The following is a 19,726-nucleotide window of genomic DNA, read 5'->3' as shown; positions in this document are numbered from 1 at the left end:
GACACCTGACTTTCAGAAGTGATGGACTTCTTGCCTCATAAATTCAAGGCCCTTTAGGCCTTATGACCTTGGAGGTGACATTGTTTCACCTTAAGGTCTTTACGCATATTTCACCTTTCAGTCTTTATGCAAAGACTTATGTGTATGACTATCTTAAACATCTGTATAATCTTATTAAGATCACTGGGGCTATGAAGGTGCTTTAAGTCATGAGATTAAATCTTTCCAGTATTTCAGTCAGAGATTTTTGGAGGTTGGCATACAGGAAGTGCTGAAAGTGGATAGTGGCAAAGAATTAGGAGTTACCAGTTCACATAAACTAATAACTCCAGACTCATGTCAGAAAAATGAATTTAAACTGCAGAAAATTAATTAATAAATAGGCATATTTATGCCTATTTCAGGTAATACAGGTAAGCAGGTAAGCAGGTAATACAGGTTAGTCCAACAGTTTTCATGCACAAATTTAGAAAATTAAAAGTGTTTATACTTTAAGTTTCTACTTTCAAGTTTTAGATTCTTCCTTTGATAAGTACCCTAAATAAAATTTTTAAAAGGCAAAAAGAAAAAAGCAAAATGTGAAATTCTCAAATCGCTATCATCCTTCTTCATCACTTTTCCCTATTTTTAGGAAAAATATGGAACACATGCAGATACAATGTAGTCAAAAAATGTAGATACAACTTATTTTTCCTTGACTGTATGCCAACTTTTCTGTTTTAGAAAGAAATACCTGAAAAGAATGCATTTTTTCAAAGAAACACTTCCAGTGAGATAGTAACACTCATTTTAGGTTATTAACACTAAAACCGAAATGCGTTACTTTTAAAATAAAAAGAGGGACTTGACTTTTCTATATGCTCAGACTTTGTTAAGTGCTTTTCAGAATAGGAAAGCACTGACATAGGAAGAAAGTGTGGGAAACGTAATTTTCCCATATTTTTGAAACTTCCTTTAATAAACTGGAATTTCCCAATGGAATAGTTAGGATGTGTCTAGTAATTAACTTTGTAAAAGAAAACCAATTTAGCAGATTTAACTTCTGGGAAAACCACGCCAAGACATGGGATTAGTTTGGCAAAGAGACAAGAGGGTCTCTGTGATTTAGATCAGGGAAAAGAAAGGCCAGTGAGTGTTGCAGATAATCAGGATGACTGGGTATTTAAAAGAAAGAATGGACACCTAGGTTATCAAAAGGTGAATATACAGTGTGCCATGAGCTGGACTACTCCGTAACTTCCCATCAGGTTTCAGACTACACATCATTGACTGTAAAAATACAGATGACAGTGCTGGAAGTGACTGGTAGTGGACAGGATGAGACTGCTGAAGTTAGGATTAGTTCAGTTAGCACAGGATTTAAATGACTCTCTTATTGCTTAATTCACCAAGAAGAAATGTTCAAAAGAAACTGGTCAGAACTGAAAAGAAGAAAACAAAAGCAAAGAAAGCATGGCAAGTACAACCATGAGCCAGACACCTTCTTCCATACCATTTGATGACTGACCTAGTCCCATATGATTACCTGGATAATATTACACCTATTTCAGTCAGCGTGAGTCTAAGATGATTGCCACAGAATACTTGGTAGATAAAGATTAGGATGGTTATATGAAATTAAACGAGAAACATTTCTTCATACAGTTAGAAGTGTACCTGCAGAATACACTGCTTTAGGGGAATGTAGGCTCAAATGTGGCAGCTGAATTAGAGAATGAAAGGAGTATTATTTTATTACTACTAACAAAATGTCTCATCTAGTATGACTTCAAAAAAAAAAAAACAAAACACCAATAATGAAATCTTATGTTTCAGTAGGAAAGTTCCCTGTGGGACTTTGGGAATAATTCTTCTGCCAAGCTCTGTTCTGATGCTATTGGTTAGACACATCATATGTCTCTCTCCAATACTTCTGAAACATTAGTTCCTAGGCCCAAGTAAAGACAGGTTATTAGTACTATTTAACATATTTGCTGCACTGTGAAGGTACATGGAATTGGAAAAGACAGAAAGTTCCTCATTCCTCTTCCCACTGAAATTGGTAACAGCTGAGCTACTGGTTTGTGCCTTATACTCAAAAATGAGCAGATTTATTGGACATCATTTAAAGATGAGGGCAGGAATTAGAGAAGTTAACTAATCTCTTGTTGGGGTCTTATACAATCATGAATGCAAAAGTGAACACGACTGCATGAATCCTATCAGCTTCAAAGGGTTCTCTGAAGACTCGTATTGGATTTGACAGAAAGAACTGCAGCCCATGCCATGACAGCACACAATTCTCAAAGCTGCCATGTATGCCCTTCACTTTACTTACATCAGAAGAAATGCTCCATATGCAGAACACTGGAGAGGACCTATCCTCATGAAGCTTTGTGAGGAATAAGAGTTTGTTAATAGCAAAAAGCACTCCCTGAGAACAGAAAATGGACAGCTGTGCAAGCAAGTTATCTTCCTAAATTCTGAAAGTGATGAATATTTTAAGCAGTTCACACAGGGACTCCTTTTCTATAAGCCTTCATTCATTTGCATAGATTCAATTTAAAAAAAAAAGGTTTGTTCGTGTGATGTGTGTAAAGACCAGTTGCATGTATAGGGATTTGTATCAGATACTTTTCATTCTTTAAAGCCACCTATAGAACTTCACAAGTATGTGTATAGCATTTACTATACAAAACCCTAACAGTTAGCACTAATAATTCTAAAGATTTGAAAGCATTGTGCTGCTGTTTTATCAACGTTATTTTAGGGGTATGATATCACTGGGGCTGCAAATAATTCAAATAAAAATCCAGTAAGAACTTAAATAAAAATCTAATAAGAACTCAAATAAAAATCTAATATAAAGAACTGTTAAAGAAACCAGAGGCTAAACCCATTTCAGGACTTGCCTTGTGGGAATGAGTAGATACAGATGGCACTGAGGGTTTCAAAAGTAGAAATGTGATATCCCTGTGTTCCTGTGTTACAAATAATATGTTACATTTCATGAAGGTGCATACATCTCATGAGAACTACAGTCATTAATACTGTATCTGCTCAGCTGCATGTAGGTATGAGGAAGACAACCATTATCCCATGATGTTCACAACCTACTGTTAAGTGTGAGTCCTAGTTTTACTAAAGAATCACGATGGCATTCCATGAATGGAGGTCCTAAAATGTATTATTTTATTTTATAGTTTAAAAGCAATATACTGCATGAAGAAACGGGGGAAAATGGCTGCTGTTTATGGAAGTGACTATATTTTAAGTCACTTTATTAGACTTTGTAAGAAGTTGTAGTATGACTGAGTTGTAAAACAGTAAAATTAACATTTATTTTTATTATTGCTATTGTACGATTTCTGTTTAAATATGGTTGTTGTGTCTGCCCCTATATTTGCTTCATCCTGTTGTTCAAACTAGATAATTCTTTTCTCATGTAAAATTACCGCTCAAGGAAATTCCTGTTAGACTCCAAAAGAAAATTTGCTGGAGTGAGGGATGCAACACTTGACTCAGAGTGTGCATGAGTATCTTTTTTTTATTACTCTGTTCTGCTTTATTCTTTCCACAGCAAATAAGTAGGATTAAGGGAGCATATCTTGAATGACTGATGATAATTCTGAGCACTGCAACTAAATCTTTTGACTGCCTGGCTTAGAACTACTTATTAGCTCCATCAGCTTCCCTCATATCAATACACCCACGCTGTTATTTCTGTTTAACACACTGAGATAGTCTAGAATAGTCAAAGGCCAGGTTAAAAAAAAAAAAAAAAAGGCATAATTAGCTCAAACTTAATTCTGAGACAAGTTCTGGAAATTAGTAGGAAACATGGAGGAAAGACACACAGACACACACACACAATTACTCATCTTGTCAGTACTAGGGATCATTTATCCATTCTCTGCTATAACAGCTTATTTGTGTTTTGTACATACTGGCATTATCCTATCTATTCTTATTCCATCCCAATTCATTCCTCCATAGTATGCTCACATTAGGAACTAGAATACATGATCACACTATTTTATTTATCTTTATCATGGGATAGTTACATCACAGATATATACAAACACAGAAGTCTTGTTTAGGTAAGATCAGACATTTGCCAAACAGCCCCTGAGCTCAGTGTGGTTAGATGTAAAACTTCAAAGATAATGAAAAGGTTCACAATTTTACCCACAGAGGCATAATGTAATTATTCTCCACGTCTATTTGGAAAATTTGGTTTCTTCTCTGAATATGGTAAGAAAGTGGTCAATTAGATACATCTATGGTTTTGGATCCATTATAGGAAAGCTCCTCTGTTAGAAAAAAACAAGGGACATCAGAATGCTTTTGTCATAGGCCAGTCTACTGTTCTGGTCACTACTGAACTGCATCATTCAAATCTCTGACCAAACAAGGATTTAGGGTTTTTTTTAGACTGAAAGGGGATCTCCAACATCTCATTATAATTCCTTTTCCAGTCATTCCTATATTTTTTAGAGGTTTTGTGAACAATGAAAAGATGTTGTTTTGGAAAATTCAGAAAGGAAAAAGAGCATGATCTCATTTCTATTTTTCCCATGGGTGTTGATAAGAGTGTGAAATTTCAGAACACTGCTTTAAAGTTTAATATCTGAGTTACTAGAGATACTAACCTTCTTATGCTTCCAAATGTCTGTGCGTGACCTAAAAATCTTCCAAAATCTATATGGAACATGTGTCCAGCATTTGTCAGCATTATGTTGTCACTGTGTCGATCACAGACTCCCAGAATGAAGGTAACAACGCACCAGCCAGCGCAAGAATAAAAGAAATTCCTTATTGCCTAGTTAGTAAAACAAAAGCACTTACTGGAAATATACAGAGACATACTTGTTTGTGACACTAACAAGAAAACCAAAAAATTGTAGTTCTACAAATGCTATGCATGTTGCTAAAATTTTAACAGACAGGGGTTTGTAGGAATGGTACTCAAACAAGTAATACACAAATTTCAAAGTTACAATGCAAGAACAATTTTATGCATGAGGTTTTCACCTTGTGTTTTACAGATACTTGGAATTCTATGGAAAACTTCTAAGGTGAAGCATACCCAAAAAAAGCAAGCTTCTTGGCAGGAAGTTGACATTTTTTGTTCAATAGCCTGCATGTATATTGCAAAAACAATTGAAATTAGTTGGAAATCCACAAATTTAATCATTTGCTTTGCAAAGAAAGGTTATTTTACACCCACTGTACTGTTCTGTACCTACATGGGTCTTTTTTTTCTCCAGAACTCAATTGCCTTTCTCAAATCCTAATTAATCAAGTCTCAATATTCCAGCCCAAAGTATTAATCCCCATTTTACAGAAATGAACTGAGACAAAGGCAGGCTAAATTGTTTTCTGCTCATATCATCTGCAAATCTGAATAGACTATGGGATCAAACCTAGTGTTATGCAGAGACACCCAAGAGTGATTAAACCAAAAACCAATCTAGCAGTTGTGTTTAATGTAGCCTACTCGTTTGATGCTCTTTTACGTGGTGGAGATGTGTACTTTCACGGTTAGCCTGCTTTGTGTAAGTAGACTGGCTAATTCAGACCTATCTCATGAATCTCCTCAAAATATTATATTGTGACATTGCTCTTCGCTAAAAATGTGCCCATGGCAGACGTAGGAAAATGTACAAACTAATGATCTGCTCACCAGACACTCATAGGTGGATTCCAAGTTTTCTGCTAACTTCAGCGTGAAGTATTTAAAAACTGTGACTTCTCCTAGTAGAAGAATCTACCCAACCTCTTTCACAACACACAAATTCAGTGTCCTCTTTCAGGGGAGAGTTATTCTTGATTCAGGTGGTGATCACTCTTCTACCCCAGAGCATAAGGAATAGCTTTGGCTTTTTTTAATCTTGCCTACTACAGTTTAAGAACTGAAAATGCAGTTCTTATTCAGAAATCTTAATCTCCCATGAATCTCAATCACAATGTGATTAATTTATATAGAAACCCAAACAATCCTAATCTGTGATCATAACATTTTTGGACAAAACCTACGTTAGCCAAGGTAAATCATTACTCAGGCATTGAGGATTTCCCTGTAGATGCAGGGTGCCATCTGCAATGGTTGAGACGGATGACAGCACTTTGGAAGACCTGGGCCAAAGCACAAGAGTTTGGTGAATTTTATGTCTAACTGTACTACTTACTTCGATGACCTTGGATAAAACACCGAAGCTTTCTGTGATTTTGTTCACCCAACTGTAAAATGAGGATATTAAATCTTATTCTGCATGAGTTTTCTGAGCACCTTAGAAACAGTATTGTATAAGTAAAAAATTATTAAAGGAGTAAAAGAGAAAGGTTCATTCACCAGCGAGTGCAAGGTGAATGTAGAGTAGTAATTTTATGCATGCCCTACGCAATCAGATCTGACTGTATTTCATATGTTTAAAAAATTGAAAGAAAATGCATAGAAATTGGTTTTAGAATATTCCACATTAATGGTACTTTTTACAAACAGCAGCAGCAGCAAGAGATTAGGTTTTCAATAAATAACTAATAGTATCTCACTTTTCAATTGAAATGTTGGCTGCACTTCTACCATAACACTGTAAACATACAAACTTGTAAAAAAATAATTCTATAGAGATTGTTCCTGTTTAATTGAATCAAGATGATATACTAGGAATTCAAGTGCTCTTACTGAAAATATGGATGAACAAACACCTATGGAATAATTACAAAATCACTAAAGTTTATCAAATATATTTATGCTATACATCTACTAATAAACTGTTATAAAAGCACTTCATTTTCAGAGTGGTAAACACTCAAAGCTCCCCTTTAAATTTAAAATTTTGGCTACTAATCTACTGTGGGCAAGGAGTAAGGTTCTAAAAATTGTCCCAGCAACATAAACATTAAAAGGTTTTTCATGGGCCTCAGAACATGCTCAGACAACAAAGAATGAATAGAAAGAGTTCCTTGGGAAACTTCTGCTTCTATAAATAAAATTTCCAATTTTTTGGCTCATGCATAATGGCTAGTTTCATAAAATCAGATGCATTACATGGGACCCCACAATGTGAAATGAAAAGAATGATCTTATGTATCATATGACTAGGTAGTTTTGATACAACAGCTTTCTAAAACTGTGGGTATTGACATGGTCATTTCCAAATACAGGAAATCCACCGAGACTTTGCATGGTTTATATAAAATAAAGTATTTAAAGAAGTGACCTAAAAAAAAATGGTTTTGAGTTCAATACTTAATTTCTACTTCAGCTTCTCTTCACTTTACTACTAAATTTCAAAACACATCTGTGACACATTTTTATAGAAAATGTATTACAATGCACCTGATCCAGAACAATATCTCCTTAGAAAGAGAGTGGCATTTATGTCAATTCCCTGGCTTCTATGCATATGACTTGTTTGTATTGTGTCTGAATCATTTGGTTTTGCTGCTTACTGCCATTTGGTTTCTTTTTTCCCATGGTAAAACATGAAATGTATAATAAACTTCATTATGATGTTACCTCTTGGTAACTGGATTCCAGAGGATGGTGATGACGGAACCATTTTTTAATTGTGTTTTCTTTCAATGGTCCTATGAGACCAGACTCCCTGTGGATCTTCGCTAGTGTGGTAGCATCTGGCACCATCTGTATCAATCCTAATCAGACAGAAGAGAGTTCACATGAAAACCCTTCAACTTTAAAAAGACATGAAGACCATCAAGGCATATCACCTATTGTTGGATTATTCCATGCAGAAAAAATACATGTTAAAAAGCTTATAAAATAATGAATGCAATAGAAAATATAGATCAGGATTGTTTTTCTCTTTCTCTCTGGACACAAAAACCAAAGGACACTTAGTAAAAAGTGGCAGTTCTGCAAATGAGAAATAAAAACACCAATAACAATATTGTGCAAATAACTGCCTCAAGGTATCAACAAGACCAACAATTTAACAGCATTCAAAGTGGGTAGAATATGTATACAAACAACAAAAATCTATAAAAAATAGGATCAGATATTTACTATGAAATATAAAGTTATTTCATACGTGTTTATTGTCAAGAATACCACACAAATTTTTCTGCAGTATGTGATGCTGATCACAGCTGGGAGAAAGGATACTAGATAGTGCAGAAATTAGTCTGATCCAGGATGACATAAACTGGGACTTTGAAGTGCAGAGAGAAGCCAAGCATTTTGCAATGCTTCACTTGAATCCTCTGCCTCTACTGCATGCACTTAAATCCTTTCTTGGAACTGAGACCCGGCTTGCCAGCCTTCTTGTCCCTGTCCCTGTGTGTGGTCCCCTGGCATGTCATCCCGCAACTCTGCATTACAGGAAGGGCTTCCTCTAATAATTTCAGTTGGTGACAGGCTCCTCTACTATACCTTGCCTGAAAAGTGAGATCCTACCAGTGCTTTATCTGCTTTTCACATTTCTATGAAAAGTGAATTCCGTGTTCCCATGTCTATGAAATTATCATCTCCTATTTCCCCATGGAGCAAGCCGTTAGCCTAGGACTTGGAAGACCTGGGTCCACAAGGCACTTTAGCACATGACCTGTGTGGGCCACAGGCATGTCACTTGGTCCTTTTATCCTTACTCATTAACTGTAAATCAATTATAGTAACACTTCTGTAACTCATAAGGAAAGACATTGTGAGGAAAATCTATCAGACACCAAGAGGTTTTCTGCTGCTGTGGTGTTGAAAGGAAGAGACTGTCAGGCAGAGAATATTATTTGCAGATGATCCCTGTATCATTCTTGGCAAAAATCAGATTAAGTGTCAGTGTATAAGAGAGACTGTAATATTATGTTCAGAAATGGTATTCTTGTATTATCTGCCTTTGTAAGCAGAAGCCTTCAAGCTTTGACTCCTACCCCTACAAAGAAGGGAGAAGTCTCTTTCAGGTCACCTTAACCACCTGCCATGTGTCTGAACTCATCTATACTTTCTCCTAGCTCCTTCAGATCATTCATCCTTTCTCATTTCCTCTTTGTGGCTCAGAAAGCAGTGATTTTTTTTTTTTTTTTTTTGTTTTTGTTGTTGTAGTTTTTATATAGCAGGTAATCTGGATACATCAGGCTTCTATTTGTGCAAGGATTATCTTCAGTAAAAGATTTGGAGAGTCAGTAAAATATAGTAAGCTTATTGCTGTCAGTAAATTTCTTTAGCAAGCAATTGGTATCCCTGCTACAGCCTTACTATAACAACCATAAAAGAGAAATAAAGCTTTCAGATGAGTCAGGCCTGTCCTAAGCAGCATAAATCCCACGAGTAATATTTCAAAATCAATGCTGCAAAGCTGTCATCACTTGTCTACAGGTGCTTTCTGTTGCCATATGCATCTAGGTTCATTTAAGCATCCATGCAGGATCACACTGGATTAAAACCTTAGTAGCTTGGCCAATTTTCTCCAAAGCTCTCTTTTTGATGTGTGAAGTTACTTTTAAGAATCTGGTGTAAACTGATGCTGTTGAGGCTTTTGGAAAATTCTAGCCTAATTTGCTACAAAATTCAATGAGTTTGGTTGCACTTATTCTGGAGAGGCAGAATGAATAAATAAAATGAACATTCAGGAGTAGACAAGTATACAACTTAGGGCCTGAGTAACAGAAATTCTGAGCAATTTTTTTTCTTTAAGGGGGAAGATAAATAAGACACCCATAAAAATAAAATTTAAAGGGAATATTTTTGTACACTGCTGTTTACATGAGATATGAATAATGTAATACAGGTAACTTTCATAATGTAAAACTGACCTTGGCCTTTTCCTGTAGATAAACACCTATAAATGATCATTTGCATATCCAGTCCCTCTTGGAGCCAAATGCTGTCCATCACTCGAATCATTTGCAGAACCAGCATATCTTGACGTAGATCATCACCTATCTGTGAAAATTGCACAAGAAATCCAGGTTTTTCCTTCAATACCAGATAGAAATAACTTCCTATTTCATTTGGATTTTCTTCATCACCAAAATAGCTATTTTCATTTTACAGTAAATCCCTCTTGTTTTTCTTCAAAGTTGCTACTTATCTTTCTGTGTCAGAAGAGGACAGTGTAAACGGCACACATAGGCAGAAACAGTTTTGGCAGCCACTGAGATGGTAACAAACGCTCCCTGATTAACTGCAGCCTTTCTGCTTATTACTCCTCTGCAATTATTAGAGTTCAAAAATTTAATCCGGAGGTAGGATCCATATTTAGTTACATTTTAAAGTCTACCTAGTGCTAGATCCCTTTTCACAAATGACAGCATTTGTCTAATGTTAAGCTTCAAAACTTGGTATTTGCAGCAGGCTGAAGGGGAATTTTATCATTAATTTATATTTTATCCATGACACGATTCATATTCAGTTTCAAACAGTAATGCAGTGTTGACTGCTCTCCCCATGGAGTCGGTCAAACAACAATCTTAGTGAAACGGGGCTTTAATTGTAGCCACAAGAGGTAATGAAGATATTATCTTCAACCATGGCTGAGTAAATGGCCTGTGAAAACAAAAGCCCTGCTTTTTTTGTTTCCTCCTCCCCACCTCATCTAAAATACATATGACTTTTACGGGTATTTTTAAGTGCTTTATTCTTTTATTACATTCTTTTTGTATAAGCATTCCAATTTACAGTATTTACTTGGGGAGACATAAGTTACTCTTGAAAAAATAATCAAAATATGTTTTTCTTTCATTTAAAGGTAATCTTAACTCCAATTAATTCTTCTTAGTACCTAAACCTGAGAAAAATCTTATTCCCTCCACTTATCTTCCCTCCTTCCCTCATATATAGAGTCAGTAGATAATTTCGTATGATATCAGTGCTTATCATTTTACGTATGCATTATCCATCATGAACAAACAATGGAACTATAGTACAAGTAAAAGATACTTTAACACAATGGTTTACTGACAGGTGAAGGTGATGTCAGCTATAATACTTCTACAGCAACTGGACAGTTGGTTGGTTGTTTAACGTTACTGAGGAGGGAAAATACTGTCTAGGTAAAACCAGCACAAGTGTTCAAATGCCACATGTGCAGGCAGTTGCTGAAGTTGCTCAAGTAAGTAGGAACCTGTCTATTTAACATTGATTCTCAGATGAAATAGCAAAAGAAGCTAAATGTTCAGAAAAACTTAATGTTCCTAGCCTCCCCCTAACATGCCTGGAAAGCATACTTCTATTCCTGAGAATCATGGCTGCTCTAAAGGTCAATTTAATTCAAGATGGCCTAGAAATCTTTTTTTTTTTTTAAATTTATTTTTATCAATTTTTAGACTTCTGGTTTGGAACATGATACTGCAAAAGATAAAGGAATAATGTTTTTGGCAACACTGACCATTTTGTATCCATCAGCCATTTTATGAACTTCAGTTATGGAAGACTTTTGCTCTTTCGGAAGTAACTTTAGATTGCATGTATTGTCTTTTGCAGATGGACACAGGACTGTCCTGAACTCTGAAGCGTTGAAGGTGACTACTGGAAAATAAACTGGAGTTTACTTTCAGAGTCAGTTCCTCCAAGTAACTTCCAGTGAGACAGAGCTCCTCTGCTGTTCCCTCCGCCTACTTCTTCCTCAGCCCACTCCCGCATGCTGGCTGATAGGGGCAGAATTAGTTCTGTGTAGCAAATGCAGTCTCTAACACTTCAGTATTTTGGTTTGCTAGAGACATATGGACAAGGCTACTGGATTCAGTCATTCTGAACTATCCCTCCTCTGAGACTCATCCTCTGACTCTAGTGTGATAAATAAACTAGGCTTAAAATATGAACTTCATATTTTAGCCTGGTTTTCTCCACTAAGAAAAAAAAATTGCAAGAAGTTGTTTGAGTCTCTACTGATCAAAAGTTCATACTTCAGTGCATTGCCTCAGCATATTCCCTTAAAAGTTCTAGTATCAAAAATAATTGGGAAAAGTGAACAGCAGAGCCAAATCAAACATTCTCAGGCTCAAGGTTTAAAACATAAATTAGGTGAATTTAAAATCAACATTTTCCATACAAAAGGAACTGAAGATTAGAGGAAGAACATACCTTAAAAATAACATTGATGTTTCCACTTGGAGCAATTGCATTGGTGAAGGAGATTTTTAATGGAAAAGCATTGGATGTAAAATATGAACACGACTTCAGGGAAAAAAAGATGAGAGAGAACAACAGTGTCACATATACAACAGTGTCACATATCAGGCTAATACAATACCTCCGAAAAAGGTATCATCTTTAAATATTGCTCAGTAGCACTGACAACAAAAATAAAATAATTCTTGATATTATTGACTGTTTAATTGGGTCAGGAAAATGAGAAATTCTTTTTCCCAGACAAGCTGTTTCACCCAATGATCAGATTATATGGATGGATAATATTTTCCATACTAACTGTTTTTCATTTTCACCCAGGTCTATTAATGACAAACTTTGGCTGGGACTGAGTGGACTAAGTACATAAGATTGATGTAATAAGAATCCGCAAAGCATTGAAAAGCCTTCTGTCCTATTATTTTCTTCAAAAAAATTTGCCCAATCATACAATCTTTATGGAAGGAAAGAACCTGCTACTTTCTTTGGTGACCTCACCCTAGCTGAGAATACAGGAAATTCTGAAAATCACAATCTATTTTATGTGGAATTTATTTTAATTAAACATAAACTCTGACTTCTCATGCCCTACAGCTCCTTCCACCTGAAGACCTCAAAGGGCTTCAAAAAGCATTAATGAGCCAAGCGCTGCAAATCCTGTGTGAGTTAGGGTGGTATTATTATCATCATTAAAAAAAAGGGGGGGGGGAAACCCCACCGAAAGAGCAACCAAAGACAATGGTAAATTAATGGCCTGGTTTCTAGAAATAATGAGTACCCCACAGGAGCTACTGCTGTCCTTACTGGGTGGAGTGCAATGGAGACTACTTTGAACAAAAATGCTACTAGAAACAGCTATCTCTTGCTTTTCTTCTAAACATCTCAAAGGATGGTGCAAGCATTCAAATATTGTCTTAGCCACACCATACCTCTGCAACATGCAACAGCTATTATTGATGATGAAATCCTGAGCCCCTATGGAATTTTGCCAATTGAAATGTCTCAATAAGTGCTTGAAAGGTTACTGTGAGATAATGCATTACTGACAGATCTGGGAGCAGTGCTTGCTACTAATAAAATCAATAGATGATACCAAAATAAACTAAATTTAGGTAATTATAAGCACTTAAAAATTCCAATTTGCATGATTATACTGACATACAGTTCAATCAAGAAGCTGCATATATTTATAGCAAGATAATGGCCTATAATGATATAAGAAAAATGAAAAAAAATCTTTTTTCAGATACTTATATTTAAAATTTCATATCTGTCCAGCCAAGCTGGTGCACTATAAATAGCGTGACTGTATGGTGAGATACCTTCCCATTAGTCATTATTTCCAGAAAGCCTGAAAGCAGTAAGAAGCAGCAGGCTTCAAATTCTTCTGACTTATATCATATACAATTGGCCCAAGCCTGCGGGGTGCTGGAAGACCTCTGTTCTCAGCAAGATCAAGGCTGAATAGCAATTACTTGGAGAATCACAGGTCAAAGGCAATTGAAGGGATCAGCACCTCTTAGAATCAGGTCCACTGTGGATAATGAGCCAGAGAACAAAAATAGAGCACAAATTGCTGTAATTAGGCAGCTATAACTGGTAATATATTTGGGTGTTCAGGTTTGTTTTCTCTTGCTGCTAGATACCTTTTCCTTCTCCAGAGATGGAACAGCTTATTCCTGGCATAATATTGTTCATGAAAATATTTCTAAACAATGAATAACTGAGTCTAAGTACTGTGGTCAAAGTAAAGTAAAGTAACACTAAAAAACATTGTTGTTTCCTTTATTCTTGCATCATTTTTAATAGGAGTCATAGCACAGGTAAGTTACTGTGAATATTTAATATTTTAGCAGTTCTCAGTCATGTGCCTAGTTTCAGCTCAGCAAAAAGAGAGCTAGCTCTAGACAGTTCTAGACCTTTAGCTGCTCCCATACATGACAGGGGAGAGTCTTAGATGAGAAAAAACCTGACACCAAGAGCTACCTGGGCAGGATGGTTATCAGGTCTCAGCTTCAGGGAAGCCAGGTGCCCTTGCAAATCCCAACACCATGGCAGGGCAGCTGAGATGGGAGCAGGCTGCTCAGAATTTGAAAACTCTGCTGCCACTGCTATGCAAGGTGAAACACGTATGCAACACCCACCCCACCAGTCCCCTTCACCTCTGCCTCCAACACAAGCCCCCAGTTTAAAGGGGATTAGGCTAGATGCCAGTTTACCAGATGACTCATGCTTAATACCAGTCAGATTATTTCCCAGTCAATGCAGCCATTCACTCCCTCTCCCCACTTATAAAAAAAACCAAAAAAACAAAAAACAAAAAAAAAAAAAACAACCATAATCCATTGCATGGGCTAGACTTACATCTGCCTCTATGCCTTGGACAACAAGCGCAGGATTCAGGGGAAGCCGACAAACCTTTACCTCCTGGAAGAACTGCTGAAGTCTGTTGAGTTCCACCTTTAACACCTCCTGCAGCATGTGAATCATTATGGCAACATGAAAGAACATAACAGCAGCTTTTAAGCTATTGACTGTCTTTCTATATTTTAAACAAGCAGTACAATTTCTGGAGCTAGTAGCATCCATGTAACATTATAACTGCTAATGAGGTCACAATGAGGTGCAGTTATTAAAAATAAGAACTGTGATTTTACTCCACATTGATGCTTTTTCTGCCTAGATGCACTACCAGTTCATGCTGTCATGTAGGTTCAGATTCAATACCCTTCATTAGGGGCTGATTAGCCTTACACCTGCTCTGCTGCATCTCATGTCTTTTTTGCCTTGCTGGACAATTTCACAATTTGTTGCTTATTGCCTCGATGCTGTGATGTCCCTTGCCTAACCGTAGGTCTGTTAACTGCAAGGTTCCGGAGTTTCTCAGTATCGCAGCAATTGCAGCCTTGAGATTAATCTCTAAAATCTGAATTATGCATCAGTAATGTATAATGTATCACTACTATTTCTTTTTCTTTACCTAGATTTTTCTCCTTGCAAATATTTTTGTCTTTTTACTTCCATGTTTGCTTTGCTGCTCTCAGTAGCAACATTGAGAGTTTTCTGAAAAATCCTTTGAAAATCTTTGAATCCTTAACAAGACAAAAAGAATTCATGATAACTTTCATGATAACCAGCAGTGGCAGGTATATTTTTATTTGGCTTTCTGATCGGCCTTGCTGAGATCTCAGCAAGAAGCAGTTTTACACATCTGGTAAGTAACAACAACTGTCTTGGAAAATTAACAGTTTTGAATTGGAACTGTACATACACAATGTAAAAGCTGCACCCGCTGGGGAAGAAGACTGCAAGCCTTCTCCTGCCAGGAACGCATCTCTGCAGATACGTGTACAATATTAATTGCTGAATGCTATATTTGAGATATTAAGTACAATCCACTCTGGTTGGCTTTGCTAAGAAATGAGGATGTTCAGCCTGTCAAGGACAACTCTTAGCAAAGTTTTCAAGAAACACTGCAGCTGTACAGGAGTCAAATATTTTGGGATGAGGTGCTGAATGTGAGCACTCCTTTCAGTAAAATGTTAATCAGCTTTGTTGCCATTATTTCTGACCACCTTCAAGATGATTGTGAAACCATTGATGAAGGAATTTAAATGGCTTAAAAGATCTGCTGACCTCAAGAGTAATAGTGATGAGAGTTATCCCATTAAATACATGTGCTTCACTTATTTTCAGAGCAGCACAAAATTTTACAAATTGTAGTCAAATCTTGGTTTTATTTACGTGAAGGGCATTATGGGAAAGAGGTGACACCTCAGAAAAAATAAAATTACCTGAAGAAATTAGATGGAAAGGGAGGTATTTTTAACAAACCTTTCTTTTTGGGTCACTGGCAGCTTTTACTTTTTTGGCAATGTCTTCAAGAATTCTGATAAGTTTCCCCTCCTTAGAAAACTCATCATTCAGGGTTTTTCCAGCACAGAACTGGAGAGCAGCCAGCAGTTTCTGATACCAGATTTTGAAATGAACTTCATTCTGTGCATTCTTCAACAGCCTAAAGGAAGAAGGGCAAAAAACCATCTGCATATCTAAAACTGATTTTTATTTTGTATCACCTCTAGCAGAAACAATAAATGCACTCCAGACTAATCTGTATTTGGTGACTATGGGCAGCAGAGAATGAAAAAAAAGTTGTTTATTTGTTGGCAGTACTCAAGTTCCATTTGATAACTAATGAGATTCTGAGTGTGTTGAATCAATAGGAACCTGCCATTTCTTATTGTCATACATAGTGCAGTGCCTGTATTGCTTCTTATTTCTGCAAGAGAATTTTACAAAGTGAAAATAAGTTGTATTTTTTGAAGTCCAGTCTTAAATATATAACCCTAAATCTATGCTTTTTTCTCCTGCCAGTACACTTACAGAATCAAGCACATCTTTCAGCTAGCAGGTGCATTTAAAGACCATTTTAGTCCCAGATGTATCATCAATTCTAGAAACTTTCACTGTTTTAAGTTGAGGAGACGTTTCTGAAATTGGCTATACTACGAAAATGAGTGAAATGAGCCCACTTTATTCCTTTCTTTACTGGTAAGCATTGGTCTAGAGCAAAACCTCAGCTCTTAGTTCTACTGAAGTTTGTAAAAGCTTTGGAACTGGGGTTATTACCAACATGAAAGTCAGAAATAAAAACTAAAACATACTTTTTATTTTTTCATGTTTACCATGCAGTATTCTCTAATTCCACATTCATTTGGGCCAGGAAAGCTGTGGAGTTTAAGAGTTGTTTTAGTTAATTGAACTGATCACTGGGAAATTTTTTCCTTATGTGGGCCAGAGGTTTTGTACACATTTGATTTATTTTTATAAGTGTAGATGGAATCACCAGCTTTATATTGCTACTAACATCCTGCCCATTGCCTGGGACTTCCCTTTGCCTGAAGGACTGATGAACTGGTCTTTGCTTTTGTCTGAACTTTCCTCCCCACAAATTCATCCTTAAGAACATCTCAAACCTTAAATTCCCTATAAATGTCTGAATCTTAATGCAGTTTCCCTTACCTGATGAGTTTACTCAAACCTAACAAATAATGCTAGTTTTCACAGGACGGAAATCAGAGAAGCTGTTGACTTTCAAGGCACGTCACGTATTAATATGTCACATAACAAAAAGCAAGAACAAGATATATATCAAGCACTGATATTTAAAGGTAAAACATCATAATTCCTATAGACACTTCAACTCCTTCAAATCATATATAAGGCATTATGACATTGCTATGGCAGCCCATGCAACTTTTGGTGATGAGGGATTCTTGTCATCTTTTACAACGCAATGATCCTTCTAGGTCCTCTTTTCCTATATAATTCAATGCAGAATAATATCACCTACTGGTTTCTGAAAAGCCTTTCCAGCTACAAAAAACCTCTGAACATCTAAGGGTTTATAAGTACTGAAAATCTTAAAAGAATGTGTGGTGTTTCTATCAGAAAAGCCTAGACATGAAAGGGAAGAGATAGAAGTTTATCATCAGCACTCTCTGGAGGAGATTGAAATGACATTTCTTTCTGTAGCCTAGTAAAAACAAATAATTACTTTTTGGATCGGAAAGAAATACAAACTGTCATTGCAATGCCTGGTGGAAGGCAAACCCCAGCACAGACACAGCTGTATTCTTATCCTGAACCCTCCACAAACCGAAGAAGCCTGAGAGCACATGCATATATGGCAGTGGATAAACTAATTCTTCCAGATTTCAAGCACAGTAAGTCTAAGATTCCACAGGATGGGATTCATTTGCTTAAATGTAGACACCTTGTGCCATTTTAGATATCCTAGGAAATCCCATTTGGCCTCCAGCTGCCGCCTTGGAAGGGCATGGGTCCACTGCAGGCAATATCTCATGTGTGCCACTCCCATGCAGATGTCTCAGATGCCCTGTGTGGTGTAAATAGCCTATGTTTAGGGTACTGAATTACACTCTGCAGTGGCCTTTTAGCTCAGTTGTAGGCAAACAAGGTGATTTAAAACAAAAACATGCTCTGCCCACTTCAACAGCAAGTCAGGAACAGGCTTGGTGATTATTTTTCAAACAAAAAGCATTACTGGCACAGTCCAAACTGTCACATGGGAAGGAATTTTAGTCTACCAAAGCAGAGCCCAGCTCAGTCTCAGTCCAGCTAAACAGCTTGCATTTCTCTTAGAGCACAGGCAGAATGAACTTGTTCATTTCTGCCCTGCAAAGACAAGTGCAAGTGCACCTAAGAAAAGACAACATCACTGTGATATCTATTTTGAACTGGCCAGGTTATGTTGGTGCAGAATCATCTGTCTGCACTTAGGCTTGCATTGGAATCAGCTCCTGACCATCTAAATCATATTAATTCACCTACTCCATTTTTAACAGTCCATATTTAAGGAATCCAGAAAGGCTACATTTTCATGTTTGAGAAGTCCCTTCAATAATTTCAGATATACAGAACATTAAAACAACTTTTATTTCCCTAAAATGAAAGACTTAGGATTTCACATACGGGAGGCAAAAGGGCAAAACCAAAACATTTTCCTGTTTTAAGCAGAACTACTCCCTGCATAAGGCAGATCAACTTAGAAGATCCATTTTTTGGTTATTCTTATGGCTGAGTGTTCACAGAATATAAGCTTATATACACATACAATATAAACATTTCTTTTTGACCTGAGAAAGAATTATGGGCCAGATTCAGATAGCTTATGCATAAGGTGTACATGAGGACAAAGGATGTATAGAGTCTGAATGCTCTCACATGTGCTTCTTGAGCCCGGTCCATTGGGAAAGTTGAGGCAGTCATCATGATCTCACTGGTAAAATCCATTTCCATGCCAGCTGCAGCCCTGCACACACTCCCCAGCCTGAGCCCACATGGCAGCTTTCGACAGTGCATGTGCTTCCTCAGCAGCCCCATGAGGGACTCAGGGCTCTGCACTCAAAATGTGTCTGCTGACTGCGGCACAGCCAGCACAACTTCTGCCTGCCTGCCCACTGGGGTAGGTACGCTTTTAAAAGCCTGTAGACCTTAATTTGCAAAATGATTTGGATTAACTGGGTCTGACTTTTCTATTCATTTTATAAAAGCAGTCCCAAGGAGGATACAAAGGACAGCTTTTAATGGGATGACTCATTGTAGGCTTTGCTGAAATGTTTATTCAACAACTGAACAAATATGCAGTTGTAATTCTGTCTTCCCAGTTTCCTGGTCCACACATCTTCACCCTGCCATTGTGAGAACTCAGCAGAGATAGGGAAGTCTGCAACTTCTGAGGTTGCAGGATGGAGAAATGCTCAAGACACTAATGAAATTTTCAAGTTAGGACAAGATGCCTAGCTGTGACAGAGGAAGACAAAATTGGAATGATTTAAAACTCAAGGCTGCCAGTAAGGAAATATGTGAAGTTTGGCTTTTTTTCTGACAATTTTCAGAGAGTTCTGCAAGATAGAACTCAATATAAAAGCCTGGCTTTATGCCAAGCCTATACAGAGGATCTTGCTCCTAACAAGAGGGAGACTTCCTCACTCTTCAGGGTTCTCCGATTTGAGACAAACACCATCGTTCTCAGCAAGGCCAGGGTAATTCAGATACACTGTCCCAAGGTCACTCTCTGGGAAACAGTACAACGTGGCTGGAAACAGAAGGATGCTGACCTGAAATTTAGTAAAG

General features: G+C 37.0%; 1 protein-coding gene across 1 annotated transcript in view; it reads right to left on the bottom strand.

The window, feature by feature from the left end:
- Positions 1 to 19,726, bottom strand: part of PIK3C2G (phosphatidylinositol-4-phosphate 3-kinase catalytic subunit type 2 gamma) — a 209,812-nt gene that overhangs the window by 66,870 nt on the left and 123,216 nt on the right. Inside the window, exons 18-23 of the mRNA XM_059816945.1 lie at positions 15,902 to 16,082; positions 14,432 to 14,539; positions 12,023 to 12,115; positions 9,754 to 9,883; positions 7,505 to 7,641; positions 4,632 to 4,801 (exon numbers count right to left, since the gene is read on the bottom strand). Coding sequence (XP_059672928.1) covers positions 4,632 to 4,801; positions 7,505 to 7,641; positions 9,754 to 9,883; positions 12,023 to 12,115; positions 14,432 to 14,539; positions 15,902 to 16,082 — 819 coding nt within the window. The remainder of the gene's footprint in view (positions 1 to 4,631; positions 4,802 to 7,504; positions 7,642 to 9,753; positions 9,884 to 12,022; positions 12,116 to 14,431; positions 14,540 to 15,901; positions 16,083 to 19,726) is intronic.

The sequence above is a fragment of the Gavia stellata genome, chromosome 4 (genome assembly GCF_030936135.1).
Source record: "Gavia stellata isolate bGavSte3 chromosome 4, bGavSte3.hap2, whole genome shotgun sequence".
NCBI classification, from domain to species: Eukaryota; Metazoa; Chordata; class Aves; order Gaviiformes; family Gaviidae; genus Gavia; species Gavia stellata.
Note: the sequence above shows the minus strand (reverse complement) of the source record. Positions and strands in the feature narration are given on the sequence as shown.